The sequence below is a fragment of the Cryptomeria japonica genome, chromosome 4, assembly GCF_030272615.1.
Source record: "Cryptomeria japonica chromosome 4, Sugi_1.0, whole genome shotgun sequence".
Classification (NCBI taxonomy): domain Eukaryota; kingdom Viridiplantae; phylum Streptophyta; class Pinopsida; order Cupressales; family Cupressaceae; genus Cryptomeria; species Cryptomeria japonica.
The window spans coordinates 24814050-24833708 of record NC_081408.1 but is presented as its reverse complement, the minus strand read 5'-3'; the positions used below and the strand labels follow the sequence as shown (position 1 = coordinate 24833708).

Genomic DNA, 19659 nt, shown 5'->3' with positions numbered 1-19659 from the left:
TTCAACAAATTATTGCATTCAAGTGGTTACATGAAGTCATATACATCCAGTACATCCAGTAGCAAGAGAAGTATTGCAAGCCACTTATTGAATTCTCGCCACTCTTGGCTTTTTTAATTTTTAATCAGAATATCAACCTCAAAGAGCATATTTAAATGAAAATAATTGCAAAATTTGATTTGCATTTCAATTGGTCATCTTTGCAACTATCCTTGTTTTGATTTTTGGGATGAAGTAAATGTAGGGATTTGATTTACATCTCTATTTGTCAACAAAGAGAACTTCAAGTACCACATCATTAGACATAGATTTAATCAATTACCACTTCATCGGAGGAGATCAAATCTATTTTAGATCGATGTGCAGACATAGCTAGAGGATCATCAACAATAATGACATCCCAACTACCACCTGCAACAAAGGAGGACATCTTTTTTTCTTTTATAAACCTTTCAATATGCCTTTTTGTTATATTGTGACCTCAGACAGTTACCTACAAAAGTAACACTTGTACATGGACTGAAGCTCGCTGCTCCCTTGCTCTTATAAAAGGAAATCATGAGCCATTTTGAAGGGGTTGTTTGAAGTCTGAGTCTTAGATAGTCAAGTATATTAATTTTTCTTAAGTGTCATAGCAAAACAGTTTTTACTGTTATATGATATATTGTATGCCAAGGTTTTTAATAGAATGAATATATAATCTAGTGTTTATCTCAGATGTATCCATTTTCACTGTACAAGCCTTTGCAATTAATAAACAAGTTTTATTGGTTTCATCTGTTTACTTTCATGGTGTGTGTTTTTGCATCTTTTCAAGCAAAATATTAAAATTGCTCCAAGTAAAACATAACTGTTTGGGTGGAAGGTTTTCTCCAAGCAAAACTGTTGGTAAATCATGTATTGAGGGTATTATTACAAGTTGATAATACTAGGAATGTTATGATTTGTATGTTCTCAAAAGTTGACTTTGTAACCCTCACAATCGGTCAAACATCAGTCAAACATATTAACCCCTGAATTAGAATTGAATAACTGTCTAAATGAAAAAAGTTCATTTTCTTTTTTTTTCTTTTGTCGTAGATAGGTTTGAATTCTCTCATGACCAGCAAATGAGTAGGTTATCAAGTAAATAGTTGCAGCTACCAACATATTCTTAAAAGGAAATAATTAAATGTTCTAAATTAAACATAAGAAATTTACACACACACAAAATAACTCTACTATTTTCACATTTAGGCCAACTCCCAATGATCATATCAAAATATCAAGATTGGATCACAAATGATGAGAGTTGACACTTTGACATGTTCAAATTTGGGCCCATTTCCCACCTAGAAAAGGGCAAACTAAAGGTGTTTGTAAAGTGCATAAACCCAAGACATAGGATCAAGTCACCTCATTATCATATGACATGGATGTGATAAGGTCAAACATAGGTCTAAAATATCCCACAAGGAGTCGCACTAAAGCAAGGGCCCAAAGTGGAGTGTGAAATTGTAAAAGGATTATAGTGCATAACACTACAAATATATTTAAATGGTATTGTATCACTTGTTTTCCTTTCTTACATTCATGTTTATGTATGTTCTATAGCTTATCTATTACAAATGTTTATTTTTTCTCTTTTCTTCTTTCTTTTCTCTACCTTCCTCTCTCTACTTTTACTAGTCTCTTATCATCACTTGTTTCATATTTGCGACACCTTTACTCATATCCAAATTTAAGTAATGTCTCTTCATGTTGTTTTTTTTGGCTTGGTAACTACAACAATCTCTTTGTGGTGGATATTGCTCTACTAACAACTCGAATACCTAAAAAGCCTTGAGAAACAATATCCATGGGCTTTATTTTAGCTCGACCTAAGAATAAAAGGGTTGATGACCTTATTTTGTGATTGTTAATCATTTAGTAAGATAAATGCTTTTGTTGCTTGTAAAAAAATAGTAAAAAGGAGTGGTGCCATTTAGTTATTTTTTAATTATGTATGAATATATTTTACTATTTTAGAGTGCACATCCAACAGATGCCCCCAACAAACAAATGGACAATTAAAAAGTCTTGAAGAGAACTTTGGTATAACTACTAGATGGTTACAATCTAAGGTATTCAATGAAAATTTAGTATACATACAACACATAACAAGGTCATTCAATCTCCAATGAGTCTTTTCAATTACACATGTTTCAGTTTAGTGCCATCAAGCCCACTTGGCTCATTCTCCAATGAGTCTTTTCAATTACACATGTTTCAGTTTAGTACCTCAAGCCCACTTGGCAATGCTTTGGACAACCAAATAATGGCCTAAAAAGTATTGAAGTTGATAAGTTGAGGTTGATAAGGCTCACAAGTTCATGGAGAGGGCGAGGCAAATACACCTTTAGATCTAAAAGAGATTGAAAGTATAAACTTTGGTACAAGGAATGTCATGATCAACACCGAAATGACCATCACTTTATGTTGGCAACATGGTCTAAGTGTACTTGGGTAAAGAGAGGTAGCTTGAAATTTGAAATCCCTATTGTATGATCCATTTTAGATCATTAAGAAAGTAGCACATAATGCATTTTTATTAGAATTGCCCAAATATTCTCATCTTGTCTTAGTCAAAGGTCTCAACTATTAGACCATAATACGTCTTGATTGTTGGACCATAACAAGGTGCCTGATCAAGTTACATGACCAAGTAGCTCTACCAATTTTAACCTTCTCAAGTACTAGACCATAATACATCTCGATTGCTGGACCATAACAAGATGCCTTCATCAATTTACAAGACCACGTAGCTCTACCAATTTAACCATTGTGATATATATATATATATATATATATATATATATATATATATATATATATAGAGAGAGAGAGAGAGAGAGAGAGAGAGAGAGAGAGAGAGAGATGCATCTCAATAGTTGGACCATGCAAGATGGACTCATCAAGTCTTGATTACAAGACCACGTAGCTCTACCAATGTAACCATTGTGATATATATATATAGAGAGAGAGAGAGAGAGGGAGAGAGGGGAGAGAGATGCATCTCAATAGTTGGACCATGCAAGATGGACTGATCAAGTATTGATCACTGGTTGGACCATAATATGGCATCTTCATCACAAACACAACAAGGTGTCTTGATCAAGTTTCATGACCAAGTAGCTGTACCAGTGTTTTTTAATTTTTTCTTTCTGTTTATTTTTTGGGTTTGAGAGAGAGAACAATACATTATTTTTCCCTCAACACATAGTTGCATATAAAGAATTCTTAGGTGATAAACACATTACAAGTTATCATAGTTGCATATAAAGAATTCTTAGGTGATAAACACATTACAAGTTATCATAGTATCTATTAGTAACAATGGTCAAGGCAAGCATCCATACAATTTTTATCCATGGCAACGTAGAGCAAAGTCCAGATGTAAAAGATACCGAGAGAGATCTTGTGTTGTTAATACAATTTGTATTTTAAAGACGCCCAAGGGTATGGAAGAGAAGTGGGAGGGAGTGGCCGATGAAAGATGGATTTTCAAGCAAACTCGGTTTTCAAATTATCTCCCAATCATAAACGGCCATTTAGCGAGAGTAGGTGAGAGATCGTTGAGCTGTCTCGGTGTCAAATAAAACTAAACAACGGAAAAACAATCTACAAGCTAGACCCCAGAAACAAGCAAACTTGCAAGATGATTTAAGCCTGCAAGATTTTAGAATTCATTTTGTGCGTGAGAGAGCTGCCTTTCGTCTAAAATAAAACTAGACCCAGAAAAGCAAACTAGAAACTGCCTACAGTGAGAAGCGACAAAACTTTGAATGTGCAATTAAACTGCTAGCTGAGAGATAATAGGTCAATGCAAAAGCATGAACAATAAGGCAATCAGGACTCAGCTGAGAGCATAATATATAAAATCCAGATCTAAAAGCAAATATTAAGTCAAATAAATATATAAAAAAACTTTTTTACAGCACCTACAATATATAAACTGCATAACCAAAAAATGTTTGGCAGCTCCTAAGAAATGTTTATAGAATCCACAAAACGACCAAAGGGTTAAAATATGCAGATAAAAGAATTCCTTACAGAAAATACATTTGGGCAACAAGATTTTGTATATATGACATAATGACCCACAGGTACCCGCCAAGTAGATGAATTTTAAACCATCTATCTAAAATGAACCTCTTATTAAAGTATAACAGGTTCTGAAAAGTCAGTCAAATTTCATTAAGTCTGGGCTTAATTTTGAAAAATGGATACTCCAAAAATTCAGATGACATACTGATACACATGCACAGCATATAAAAACTACACCGCTTGTTTATTACCTCTTAAATGAGTTGCTTGATAACAGGAATACGCTGCCTCCTCTCACTCACGAGACCTCCAGCCATGCCAACTAATATTGAATATGACAATTAAATCAAAGAGCATGTGCATCCTAAATTAGAAAGGAACTAATGACCCTAATTCCTGAATTCAAATAATGATGATGAAAGCATGTCAAGCAGAACGAAGAGATAATGTATCTGCCTGGAAATAGAAACCTGCAAACAAATAATTCAAACAAGACTATGAAGGATTGGTGTGAACATCAAATAATATACGATGTCTTAAAAAAATAGTAGAATCACCACCCAAATCTCATTCCGAACATTTAGTTTCAAACTGGAACCATAAACTTCCAAATATCAGCACAGTACATAAAATTGGCTTTAGATCCAAGCATCATTTGATTTCAACGACATTATTAACATCCGTTGCCCCTGGCTCTGTCACTCCATCAGACCCAGCCACATGCACTAACAAGCTAACTTGAATGCAAGATAATATGTGTACAACGTAACCAAAATAATCCAAAGCAAAACCTTCAAATAAAAAAGAAACAAGTGAATTCAAAATTCTAGTCATCTGGGAATCTAGACATTTAAGATTATATGAACTATCTTTATTTTATTGTTATTCTACAGTTCCATTCATGGCAAATCCTACAGCAGTCCAAACTGAAAAGGAACCCTTCTTTTGCAGCTGACATGGTTGAAACTGTCGTGCAGCAATCCCGACAATTGCCATTGCAGCAGCACTTGGCATCATTTTCATTGGTCCAAATAGTTGTGGAAGACTTCCATGATTGATTTCCTTGTTAACTAATGAACTATGATGCATCTCCCACAGGGATGATGCAATCGGACATGAGGGTCGCCAGCGTTGAATCCAAGGATGTGATAATATGGAGGCCACATCTATCTTCTTTTGTAATCTTGAAGAAGCACCTTTACCAGGCGAAGAAACTTTTGTTTGCAAATCTATACTATTTGTAGAGTGTGATGAAGGATCCATAGTATTTTGTCCCGTTGTGGTACGGTTTACGGTGTTATCATCAAGAAAACTAGAACTCACTTGATGGTCAATGCAATGAGAGTGTTTATGAAGACAAGATGCCATTGCATCTACTTCGTTTGGTATGGGTGACTCGCAATTCTGCTTCGGGACATCTTTTTCACAAGCAGTTGATCTGTGATGTTCCAACACTTCCTTTGATGCCCTTGTAAAATCTACTGTGTGATGTAAGCTAACCAATTCTGAATTTCTGTTGCCTGAAAATCCACCACATTGATCAAGAATTTGCATCTTTTGCCCCTGGGTATCAAGTACCATATCTGAACTGGTGGATTCTTGCATTTTCTCATCAGAGTCAAGTGTCCATTTTAATCTTTTTCTCCATCTTTTTCGTGTGTTAACCATGCAAAATTCTGGGGATGACCGAATAACTGTATCCACCGGAGTTTCTATTATCGAAGGCTGTAAATTATGGTGAGATGAATTAGTCTTTTCTGGAGGCAAATTCTCAGTTTTCGAGTTACCAAGATCCCTGTCTTGTAAACTCTGCATCACCTGACATTAACATGGTTATAACGGAATGGTTAGTTCACTCAAAAACACAATAAAACTAAGTTCAATCAATTCTAAGTTCTTATTAGTGCATAATATATCCACACAAAAAGCATGAATTTCAAAGCATCAACTCTGATTTTTAATAACTATGTTTTACATCCACACAAAATATTAAAAAGCGCAAGTTTCAATGTCCATTGAAAATCTATACATATGAGTGGCAGACTGGAAAATCCCAGCTCATTAAAAGTGCAAAAATGATAATAAAAAAACTCTCATTAGTTGAATTTTTGTTCTAACGGAATGTTGACCAACACAAAGCTTTAGAATATTCTCATTGAAGCCAAAGCCCACTACCAGATTAAAAAGAAGTTCGAGATGCACATTAAATGCTGAAGGATGTTCTGCTGAAGTTTCGACACATTCCTTGAGAGACCAGTAACTATACTTAAAATTTAATTCACCAATAGAAATGCCATGACTACAACCGAAGAGCAAAAAACATGTTATGAACTATTGACCCACAACGAAAAAAGAGATGATACATTAAGGTTTATGTATAGAAAACTCCATTAGAGCAAATTTTTCCTTCAATATAAATAACAAACCTCCACTATCAAACTGTAATGTCCCCAAATTGGGATAGACCTGTTTTTGCCCATATTGACAATTCCAACAATGTGATTTATCTTTTAACAATAACATACTAAAGTAACTTCATCTAATTATTAATAGACTTAACAATCAATGAATACATACATGGAGTAATGAACAAATACATCATATGGAATGATAAACATTTTTAATAGCTAACTACCCCATAACCAATCATAGTTTAGTTAGATAGGAAACCCTCGAAAGGGCACCAGTGAACTGCTCAGCCCAACTAAGCCCAAGAGCACACAGCGTCTCACTAAGAAAACTCGCCCCTCGGCCAACAAGGGGCAACTGTTGAAATTAGCCTTTCAGATTAATATAAGAACCCAGAAATCAGAATTAGCTCCTAATTAGATTGTTTGCTAATAGATAGAGATAAGCAAAATGAACACAAAGACACAAGTAACCTGGGAAAACCTCCCTCTAGGAGGAAAAACCCAGCAACAACAGATCCTCAGATCTGATTAGGCAATAACCAATTGAATTTACAATGAGCTTCACACTTGAAGCTAAACTAATCACAGTAATAATTCTAACCTAGGGCACACTGTAATAGAGAGCTTATCTGCCGATGTTACAGTCACAAGAATGAAGTTTGATGTCCCTTAAATGGAATTTGCAGACCTCCAAAGGTGATCACTGTGCTCCTGAGCAAGTTCGCTATACTACCACTGCAATACCAATAGGGTTTGCTGTGTATTGATGATGTTCGCTGTCTTCTAGATATGTTCGCTGCTCACTAGATATGTTTGCTGTCTTCTAGATGAAATTCGCTGATCACTGAAGGTAGTTCGCTGCTTGATAACAGAGATAATATTCGCTGAATGTGTATATGCCTTTAAACCTTGCAAGTAGCTGAAATATATATGAGGTTCATCTTTTTACTTATCTCTAGGTCGGCCCATTTATCCTTGGGCGCTAAAACCATTTTGCATATAACAATGATGTGGATAGGTCCACACGTTTGGAGTGTAGGCTTAACTTAGTACATTTTAATATAGGGTCGGCCCTATAATGAAGCATGAGTTTCTTTTATGTTTGGCGTGGAGGATATAATGGGGCTAGCCTTATTTGTTTTACACATAAATACAATAGATAGAGCCCTGCCCCATCAGGATTCGGATGATGCCTGAAGGCAATCCGAATCCTATTTATTTTCTAACCTAGTTACAAAATCAACAGCAACGACATCCCATTAGAGACAATTCCATCCCTTGGGATGGCCTACTTAGCTTGGGGGAACCAGTAAACTGCATCTCCCAAGCTTATTTCCACCAACTTCACATTTAATTGATTGTGGGATAGAGTATATATATGATCAATTACATGTATAATGCAAAATGGCTATATGCCTGAATGTTATTCACTTATATCAGATCTCCACTTGATCGATTTATATTTGTATGACTGATTGATTGATTCAATGAATTCTTTTGATTGGATGATTTGAGGTATTGGTGAGTGATGACTAAGTGATTGTTGATTAGATGATTGATGAGTGATGATGTAATGAATGCTGGTTTGATATATGATTAAATGAATGCTGAATTTGATAGAATGATTTCTTTTGTGGATTCATGAGTGATGATTGATGGTTGAGTGATCCTTCAATGCTTGGAATGAATTCTCCTTTGTACCATAATGGTGAAAGAGTCACCACCTTTCATAAGAATTGAGTCACCACTTTTCATTGTTGCCTTCAAGAATAATAAATTATTCTCCAAATTGATCTTCCTTCCATCCCCTCCTCAAATGAAACCTTCTGCCCTTTATAACATCCAAAGGGAGATTCACATATCTTCATCATGCCTTCCCTTTGCAAGGGTCATGTTGTGACGTTTTCACATATCACCTCATTACAAATGGGGACCCCACATTTTTCTTTTTGGGTAGTTGTTTTGCTTAGTTGTCTTTAGATTGGCAATAGTTCGAGTCTTTAGCCTTTGCGTATTAGAGGGTTTGGTTTGGTTAGTCTGAGGTGTAGTGAGTCTTAGGACTTAGGAGTGCAAGGTTTGTCCTTAGGGTATGATTGAGTCAAATGGTGTTGTTTGATAAAAGCTGCTCGATGTTGTAGAACTTGTTGATATTGTCAAAAGTTGTCAATATTATCAAGGTTGTCAAAGATGCAAAAGAAGTTGCAAAAAATGATGTCAAGACAAATTGTTGAAAATGCAAGTTCAAATTCGGAATGGAAAATTTACTTGAGTCAGTCAGGAACTGCATCTCGCTTTACAATGATGAACACTAAAAAATTGTCAAGTGCAACATTGAGATTGTCAAAATGCAAGGTCTTGTTGAAAGTGTCAAGTTTTGAATATTGTATTTATGTCTAGGGGATTGAGCAACCTAAGAATTTTTTCACTAAGGCAAAGTGAGGTGGATGTTGATCGAATTACAAAACTTCAATGTTCTTAGGGGAGTCTTTCATTAAAAAGTGGGGAAATCTCCTAAACTCCGATCAAGGCATATGATAAAGAATGTCAAACTGAATGGAAGTCTGACATCAAATTGTTGAATTTCAAAGAACTTGGACCATGCAAATTGTGGAATTTTGATAAACTCCGATCATGAGAATTGTAAAACCTCTTGAAACTCTGCCAGCCAAAGGAAGGATGTTGAAATGCCTTGAAGTAAATGCCAATCTTGGAGAAGATTGCAGAACTTGTCAAAAGTCCGTCTTCATTTGGCAAAATGTAGGACTTTCAAAAACTCCAACAAGGAAAGGAGAAAAAGTGTCAAATTGGACTAAAGTCCGACATCACATTGTAAAAGTCTTACAAACTCTGATCAGCATTAATGAAGAACTGCTTCAAACTCCGATCAGCGATAATGCAGAATTGCAACAAACTCCGATCAGGTAAATATGCGGAACTCTTTGAAACTCCGCCCTTGCACATCAAGAGGGTAAATGTAATCCAAGTCAGCCACGGGTAAATGAAAGTTTGGAACTTCCGTAAACTCCTCTATATTGGTAGGATATATTGCAAAACTCACATAAAGTCAGACATAAAATTGACAAGAGTGCAAAACTACACACAAGTCCGCCATGGAGTAATGTAAAACAGAAACAAAGTCTGACATTGAGGGTTGAATAATGTAAAACTTGATATAAGTCCACCCTTACAAAATTGCAAAATCTTTACAAAGTCCAACCTGCCACTTGTCATGTTTATTAAATGAAGTGATTTAGGGAATTGTAAGGTCGGCTATGGGTGAAGGTGTAATGTCCCCACCCTTAGGAAATAGGGACAATTAAATTATAATTCAAGTGCAAGGGTTTCCTTTCCATTAACCTTTGCCAACATAAGCGAATTAGCTAAATTTATGCCAGAATTATAATGACCACTGACTTGTATACTGATGATTGGTTTCTTTGTTCAATGAGTTTGATGTATAAGGATTCACTTCTCTTAAAAGAATTTTAGACTATGCAATGTTAAGAGATTACATCGATAGCTGTATATCAATCTAATATAGACTAAAAAATATGAGAATGGTATCTCTGAAACATACTGATCCTTATCTGATCAAGAGTAATGCTGCTCCCAATAGTGCTATATAAAGATGCAAAGGGCTCCCTTTGATCAACCCAATTGCTTATGTGTCTTGTGAAATTGCGATATACTACTTATTGGTCAATCAACATTAGCTGGTATGGCTTTACTTCTATGCAACAATGAACTTGTTTGGGGTCTGATAAGACCTTCTGGCCTATACAAATGCTGGCCTGATCTACCCTATGCACAATAAGACTGCTGCACAACTGGAGCGCTCTATAAATGGATATGAAGTCGCAATAAAAGTACTTGCCTTGATATTCCCCTTCAATCCTTAATTTATATCTTCTTATCAATGAGACATATCTCTTTGTGAGAGGTAGTGTCTCTTGATAAAGCGCACCATTTGATATAACAACTATGTCTTTTCTTAGTCGCTGGATTTAGGGAAATAATAATAAGCCTTGTATAATGTCATCTCTATCTTGACCGCTAATACAAGCTTGCAGTTGCTTCCTTTATTAAAGTCTTTGCCTTCAATACTCAATTCGTATTGCTGTATATCGTATTGCTGTGTATCTAGCTTCTTCGACCCATATATATATTGATCCTTGTTCATGAATGTTTCTCCCACGATAATGATTGATGGTTGCTATTCTCTAACCCGTGACAAAGAAACAATTACCAAAAAGTATTCAAATCGCAGCATCAATGATATCAATATGGTCGTCCACCTTAAGCAGCTCCTGGAAGATAGTCGTTGTTCTTAGGATTGCTCTGTGTATCAATTGTTCTTTATATATTCTTTGACTGGTTCATTAAAACAGATACATGAAGTGCCCGATATGTCTTTCATCACGATTGCCAGCTTGATGATGTAATTCGACTCCTTGGCAATCGGCCTTTTGATATTAAGCTTCAAGCGCTTATAAAGGGGTGGGTTGCAACATCATTTCAGTTCAACTCTAAGAAAATTTCATCTGCAAGGCAACACAAATAGGGAGCAGAGATAAAGTTTGACTTGCAGATCTGAAACAAGGTTATTTGCAGTTCTAGAGATGGAATTTCATCAACCTATAAGGCAGATTTCTGATTGAACATAGAGTGAACGTACCAGGGTCTAAAGCATAGTTTTAAGACTCGTGGACTCGCAAGTCCAGTGGCACCACGAGTTGACTCGCCATGGACTCGCAAGGCAAGTCCTAGCGAGTCTTTTTGAAAGACTCGTGAGTCAATGCGAGTCTTTCACTTGGACTCGCGAGTCTTTTGACTAGACTCATGCAACCCAGAAAACAAGTCAAAAAATTATCTAAATCTTTTTTTTCAAGTCAGTCTCATTCCCTTCATCAGAATATATACATGAAATATAACATTTAAGTATAAGAAAAGAAAAAGACATATTATCAGAGTTACCCGAGGATGCGTCCCTGACCTGAAAACCCCCGTCCCCGTCCCGAGGACGTTTCGGGGACTTGGGGACGGCCAGGGGACGTTTTCCCCCGTCCCCAAATTGCCCTGTATTTTGAGGGGACGTCCCCGAAACGGAGGGATGCCTGCCCTAGCTCTGGGGAATGTTCGTACGTCCTGGGGACGGCTGGGGACGGCTGGGAGGTCCCCAATCCGTCCTAGGGATGGCCAGACGTCCCCCATATCTAAGGCCCTTAAAAAATATTAAAAAAATTTAAATAGTTGTATTTTCAATTTTTTATTTAAATTTTCTAATATAGGCCCCTTATTAATTCAAATTGTTATTAAAAATAAAAAAAATTAAAAGATAACAATAATTAAATTTTAAATTTATTAATTTAATTCATAATTTTGACAATGAAACTATATGGCAGCAGTGTAGCCTTTGGGCATTTTGACACAGACATTAGAAAATCGCCAAACTCGGCGAGTCAATAGAAAAATAACAACCAACACTTTTATTAAAGAATAAGTTTTTTTGGCTTCGCGGGGCCCTGCCCCTTGACCCCGCCCTGTATTGTGACAGGGAGCGTGCAAGGGGCGCTACCCCCAAACCCCCGTTGAAAAATATGGGGGGAAACTGTGTCGATAGAAGTAGGGAAAATTTAACCTCCAAGTCTATTGATATGCATATTGACAATGTGAATGAATTGAAATTTTGATTTATAAATGCATAATTGCATATTGTCTATTGAGTATTAACAATGTTGTATGTTCAGAATTTACATTCTTAAATGTTTTCAACTTTTCATAGTATCATACACATGCTATATCCATGTTTTATTGTTTTCATATGAATATATTATATAATGTATGTATGCATGCTTTATCCATGTTTTCATATGAACATTTAGAATTTTGAAATTTTCCTATATATTTTAAATTTTTCCTATGTTTTATATAGCCGTCCCCTTTGCCGTCCCCCGTCGTCTCCAAATTTGGCAAAACAAATTGCGTCCCAAAAAAGCGTCCCGCCGTCCCCTGCCGTCCTTGTCTCAGAAACTCGGGTTAATTTTTGCATATTATACTTTAAGTTATATTTCATGTATATATTGGCAGGATGTTTGAGATGTTTGAGAGTGGTTTCAGATCTCTAGGAATTGTAATGCAAATTTTAGGTTTTAGAAGATCTTTTAAATTTTCAGACTTGTCAAATTTCAGTAATCAGTAGGCTCCTATTAGAATTCTCTCGCCCTCTCTATCTCACTCACTTTATCTGCCTCGAATTTTAGACCTATCTATCTCCCTATCACTCTTCCTCTATCCCCTCTCTCTACCACTCTCTATCTCAGCCTCTCTTCTCTCCCCCAAGATCTAGACCTATCATTATATGTAATTTTGTATACATTTATAAACTTATGCTTCTATTATACATTTTAAAGTTTGAAACTATGAGTATGTACTACGAATGATGAAATTTCAAATATTGAGTGTTTGGAGATCATATGACATGTGTAATGTTTCAATTATGGCTCTTATGTTCTCTAAATGCATTAATTTCTTTATGTTTTTTTGTAAAACTACGGGTTTTTTTTTGCCGAGTCTTTTGCGAGTCTTTCACGAGTCCAATGTTTTGGTTTGCCGAGTCTATGGTGAGTCCGAGTTTTAAAACTTTGGTCTAAAGGATTGACTTGATCAAAATCAGAAGATAAGTAAAGGAAATCAAATCTGGAAGGGTGGAATCTGGCCTGTGGAGTTACCATTAGGAAGGGTTCTGAAAGTTTGATAATTGTAATGCTAAATGTTGAAATATATTTTATTACTATTGATTCCTAAATATTTTCTTTTTAGGTTTGACATTAGAAGAGGGAATATGGAGCGCGAAGACAGACTTATCGACATAAAGAACAAAATTTACAAGTCTGAGGACTATTTCAATCAACATCGTGAAGGGGCTCAGTGCATTCAAGGTTAAGAGGAAGTCAACATATACCCCTTTCACCTTCATGAAGGAGAGAGACATCATGACATCAAGGAATTCAACATGTGCAAGACAAGGAATCAAGTGAGAGGACTCAACAACTCAACATGAAGAAGTGAGAGGACTCAACAACTCAACATGAAGAAGAATCGACATAAGGAGAAGGCTTTATCACAATCTTCAATTTCCTTCGGAAATCTAAGAATCATTGCTAGTATAACACTAAGTCCGTAAACGTAAGTCCCCTTGTGATTCCAGCAATATCACATCATAACACTAAGTCTATCCCGAGCATTAAGTTGCATTGTTCGCATTGTAAACCTTGTAGTCATCTCATTTGATTATGTTGTATAGCATATGAGGTTTCTTTGTTCAAGAGAGGATAAAATACTCGGTATTCTATTATATGTTCGAGGTGCATAAAAACACATCAACAAGTCGCAACCTTTCATAATTACCACCCTAAGTTGCCGAATCAAGTACTGGAATAGGAACAGATACATGGGTACAAAATGCTGGTACGGCAAAAAAAAAAATTGGGAGTTGGGTACATAGTATGTTCATACAAATGTGTGTGTGTGTATGCATACATGTGTGTGTGTATATACATATATACATATATATATGTGTGTGTGTGTGTATATATATATATACATATATCTTTGTGTGTGTGTGTGTTTAGCTAAAAAATAGAATTAAGTTTAGAATGCCATATACCAATACATATGCTAAACAAAACCATTACAAATTTCAAATTTCGAAACATAACATACTAATTTAAGTTCAGTTTTCAATATCAGAAAGATCAAACTAGAATCTCATGATAGATAAGTTTTGAGTTTACTAATCAGCAGTGTGGGTCTTAAGAATATCAAAAAGATCAAACTAGAATCACTATACATTTCAGAAACATTTTTAAATCTAAAAACACGAACCCCAGACATACCCACGGGAGATTCATTTCAGAATCCGATTCTGGTACATTTTGTACCTGGAACCGCCCGAAAAATCCCACGATTCAGCAACTTAGTTACCACCCTTTCAAAGGGTGGCAACCTTTCATCATTCATGTTCTTGGAAAGTCAATTCCTTATTTTCTGCTCATTCCTTTCTTCTTCCATTAATCCTTCCTTACTCCCTATGCTCCATTCTTTCTTCCTCCCTCCATTCCATTCCTTGATCAAGGCCTTGATCAATGCCTGCACTTTTCTATATTAAACTCAGAATCAGAATTCCTACTCCCTCCACTTCATATTAATTATTTACTCTCGAGTCTTTTTATACCTTCATATCTCATTGAGGAGACACATCTCTTTGGAAAGAGACATCCCTTTAAAGGGTCATGTCTCCTCATTGCTGTCTTATTATTCAAATCAGATCTGCACTTCTCATTCTTGATTAACAATCCCCTTTCAAATGAAGTTCTCTTGTCCCTTTTATACCTCTTGTTTGAGGGAGTCACGACTTTTCATTTCATGCCTTTTGACCATTCAAACTTAACTAGATTTTAATTATTTTAATTTTATTCTTTTATATCTTAATTTTATTATTAGTATTTATTATTAAATCCTATTTCAAAATGGGGACATTACAGTCTGCCACGCCCAAGATTGTTTGTCCTCAAGCAATGGTCATGGAGTGTTCAAGAATCAAGATGATTCCCAATATGAGATGGCTTTGGAAACACACATGGAATAAACTTGCTGAAAACACACATCAAACATGATGCGAAGCATATTCAAGACATAAATCGGAAGGTACATACACATGAAGTAATCATGCTAAAAACATGACAGACATGGGGCAAACACATAAATACATGAAGCACAAAGCATATATAAAACACACATGGAGTAAACATGCTGAAAACACATCAGACATGAAACAAACATATAAATACGCATAAGATACGAAACATATCCATAAATACACATGAAGTATAGACATAAATACACGTTAAGGCATGGCATGAAGCATCTATGTAGGACATGTAAGGCATGAAGCTTCTACATATGACATGTAAGGCATGAAGTAATACATGTAAGGCATGAAGCATAAATACATGTAAGGCATACACATAAATACATGCATGGCATGAAGTGTACATGTAAGGCATGAAGCATCTACGCAATGCATGATGTAATAAACATAAATACACATAAGGCATATAGTGTATGCATAAGGCATGAAGCACACATTTGAAAGGCACACACATATAGAAGTGCAATGTTGGCCTATTTGATTTTATTCTTTGATTCACTTAAGGGGTTGAATAGTTAACCCTAATTGTATGGGGGTTAAGTAGGTTTGTCTTGCAGTTTGACAGGATTAATGCTTTGATACCAATTGTAATGTCCCCAAATTGACAATTCCAACAATATAATTTATCTTTTAACAATAGCATACTAAAGTAACTTCATCTAATCATTAATTAGATTAAGAATCAATGAATACATACATACATGGATAGTGAACAAATGCATCATATGGAATGATAAACATTATTATTAGCTAACTACCCCATAACCGATCATAGTTTAGTTTGATAGGAAAACTTTGAAAGGGCATCAGTGAACTACTCAGACCAACTAAGCCCAAGAGCATGCAGCATCCCACTAAGACAACTCGCCCCTAGACCCACAAGCGGCAGGAACGTCCCACTAACACAATTCCACCCCTTGGGGTGGCCTACTTAGCTTGGGGGAACCAATAAATTGCATCTCCCTAGCTTATTTCCACCAACTTCACATATATTTGATTATAGGACAGACCATATACATGATCAATTACTGTATAATGCACAGTGGTTGTATGCCTGAATATTATTCACTTATATCAGATCTCCACTTGATCTATTGATATTTGTAAGATCGATTGATTCAATGAATATAATTTGACATATTGGAGAGTGATGACTAAGTGGTTGTTGATTAGATGATTGATGAGTGATGATATAATGAATGTTGGTTTGATTTATGATTGAATGAATGCTGATTTTGATAGAATGATTTGCCTGATGAGCTAAGCATTATGAACTAGGAGGCCAAAAAAGAAGATTTGACTTCAATCAACGATAAAATACTCCTACAACAAAATCTAGCAAAATGGCCTGCAACACTACAAAGTGATCGAGAGCAACTTTCCAACAAAATCTTGTTTTTAGAATTGATGTTATAATGGAAAGTTACAGCAATTTGAAAACAAAAATCATATTAGGGCTTTAGGGGTGAATTTAGGCCCCTAGGGACTAGATGTTGGTTGCCCCATATGACCTCTAGTTGTGCTTTAGGTTTTGAAATAATGCCATTACCACCTAGGAAGAAAGCTAGTGAAGGTCAGGCAGTAAGCCTCGCCATCCACCTAGGTGGGGCCTGAACTTAGCCTTCTACTATGGTAGGAACCCCCGCTATGACATGTTTAAACACTACATTGATTTATTTATCAAAGAAATTCAATATTAAAAAACAGAAATTTATAATTATCGAGTTGTATCCTATTATATAGACTGATGCCAAAATGCAAGCCCACAAAGAATATGTCAATTTATTCAACGAATATTCTACCCAAATTCTGCCAACTACTAGTTGACACCTATGATGATACAGCTGTGTACGGATTCCTACGACTGTACAAATTCAGTACACTTATATGGCCAGTTTCCTACATAATCTTTAAACTTAAGCCAAAAATGCCCAAAAATTTCTACTCCAAAATATCAAGTGTCATTTATGAAAATCGAGGCTTTTGGGCCTTCTTGACTCAATGGTGAGGTCTATTTTACCCCAAGGTGCACCCAGCAAAAGTTGCTTCTACCATATTATCTCCTAGATTTGAAAAGGGGTTTGCAAATTTGAAGCTCTGATACCATGTTAAGAGTCACCAAGAGACTCATGCTCCCAAGATCACCTGCAAAACCAAAATATACCTTTCACAAGAGAGTAGCAAGACCCAAATATTGCTTGATTATACACACATTGGATTGATTTGAGATATATTGATCAAATGTACATAGATCCCTTGCTTACATAGGCAAAGTGAAAAGATAATATTAGACAAGATTGTAATCAGTGTTTTAATCATATGACATGAGACACAAAAAGTAAATGACAAGATAAGATAAGATCACATGAGACCTAATACTTCTAGAAGGATTCCTAGATTGTAATATCCCCTTCCTAAGCACTAACAACTTAGTGACCAAAATATACCTTTCACAAGAGAGTAGCAAGAGCCAAATATTGCTTGATTATACACACAATGGATTGATTTGAGATATATTGATCAAATGTACATAGATCCCTTGCTTACATAGGCAAAGTGAAAAGATAATATTAGATTGTAATCAGTGTTTTAATCATATGACATGAGACACAAAAAGTAAATGACAAGATAAGATAAGATCACATGAGACCTAGTACTTCTAGAAGGACTCCTGGATTGTAATATCCCCTTCCTAAGCACTAACAACTTAGTGACCGTAAGCCTATTCAGCTAGTTCTTGTAGGCTAATGTGGTTGGCTTAGGGTGTTATGTGACTTTTTCTCCAAGAGATGATAAAGTTAGAAAATAATTCTTTTAGAATTAAAAAAGGGAGATAAAAATAAAGGATATTATAATCCTTTGGTTAAAGAAATATTAGTAAAGAATGTTAATGAAGACTATCTTAAAAGAGAGTTATGATTATATTTATGAAAGGGTGACCTTTTCGAAAGGGTGTGATGGTTTGGAAACCACCCCTTAAAAGGTTATAGAAGTCATTTATGTGAGACTTGGAAGGGGGCATGGAGATCACTCATGGAAGAGGAAGAAGGTGGTGGCTTGGTGGGCTATGTGCATTAGTGAGAAGGGGCACACAGTGTATGTCCAACTCGGGGTACAGCAAACACCCAGGAGTGTCCTAGCCAGGGTTGTGTTTTTCATGGGTTGTGTTTTTCATGTTGTGAAGGCATTTGGGGTTTTGTATAACAACCGTGGGTTCTGTATAAGAATCGGTTTCCTCCGTGGGGTGCCATGGCCATAAAGGACCTAAGCCCACTGGAATCTTCTTAGAGTGAGAATGACCGTTCCAAGTGCTCAAGATTAAGATAAGTATTGGAACCCTTGATTCTATAAGATATTGAGAAGGTTTTATACATGATTTGATGATAATATGGTTGAGTTATGTTGCTATGTTATTCAGTTTATTATGCTAACAATTGAATTTATAATTCTTATTAGATTATTAAATGTCAGTCAATTTGTCTATTTACATCTAATTCAATATTATCACATCTTATAATTGATCTTAACTTTAATATTTAATCTATTAATTTTGTTGAAATTACTTAAGTCTAGGAGAAAAGTGCCATTACATAGGGAACTCTTTGGGTCTTGGAGACCCTGCAGTTCAGCTTATCCAACACTTACAGTTGTTGCTTTGAGATCAATTCAATTAGATATGTATTATGACACTTTCGGGGGCAATTTTGGACAATTTGTCTGTTTTTAACCCCTTTTAGTAAGTGTCAACCTAGGCACCAACTTGGTCAGTTAGCAGCAGTTTCACTTTGGGTTAGTCGGTGATTACATTTAATATTATTTATTTGGCAATCCAAAGAATTGTTTTTAACAACGTTAACTTTATAAGTTAAATTAAATATTTAACTAACATTATTTAATATATATTTAAGTGACTTTATAAAGTTGCATTAAGAGGACATAAGGAGACACTTTGAAAGTGAATTTAAGTTGCTTTTAAAGGGGGACGCCAACATGGGAGATATATGGGAGTTTTAAAATAAATTTAAATTCCCAAAGCTGGGCATGGGAATTGAAGGAGGGACGGGAGATATAAGGGGGTATTAAAATAAATAAAATAAATTTTAATTCCCAAAGCTGGGCGTGGGAATTGGAGGGAGATAAATAGCCCTTTTAAGCTCATTTTTGAGATTCATATTTTGGAGATTTCATGAGAGGATATTGCTGGTTTTGACATTTCTTTTAGAAGAATTTTGGAGAGCTTGTTTTGTAGGTTCAGTGTCCCGTAGGACGAAAACCCTTGGGACAATCAATGGATTGGACGAAAATCCAACTCCATTATGGGTGGATTCACTTCAGGATTCACATCCAGCTTCATTGCATGGGAAAATTGTGAAATCTTCCATGAAGACAATTTTCAGATGTATTGATCAAGTTTACAAAATAATGGTATTCTAAGAAATATAGATTTATTTAATTTTTAGAATAAAGACTTTG

The 19659-nt window shown here is 35.6% G+C and overlaps 1 protein-coding gene across 3 annotated transcripts in view; it reads right to left on the bottom strand.

Annotated features, from left to right (window-relative positions):
• Positions 1-4601: 4601 nt before the first annotated feature.
• Positions 4602-19659, bottom strand: part of LOC131030844 (uncharacterized) — a 143819-nt gene continuing 128761 nt past the window's right edge. For all 3 annotated transcript variants that reach the window (XM_057961773.2, XM_057961772.2, XM_057961774.2), the window contains one exon: positions 4602-5883. In XM_057961773.2, coding sequence (XP_057817756.2) covers positions 4948-5883 — 936 coding nt within the window. In that variant the 3' untranslated portion in view covers positions 4602-4947. The remainder of the gene's footprint in view (positions 5884-19659) is intronic.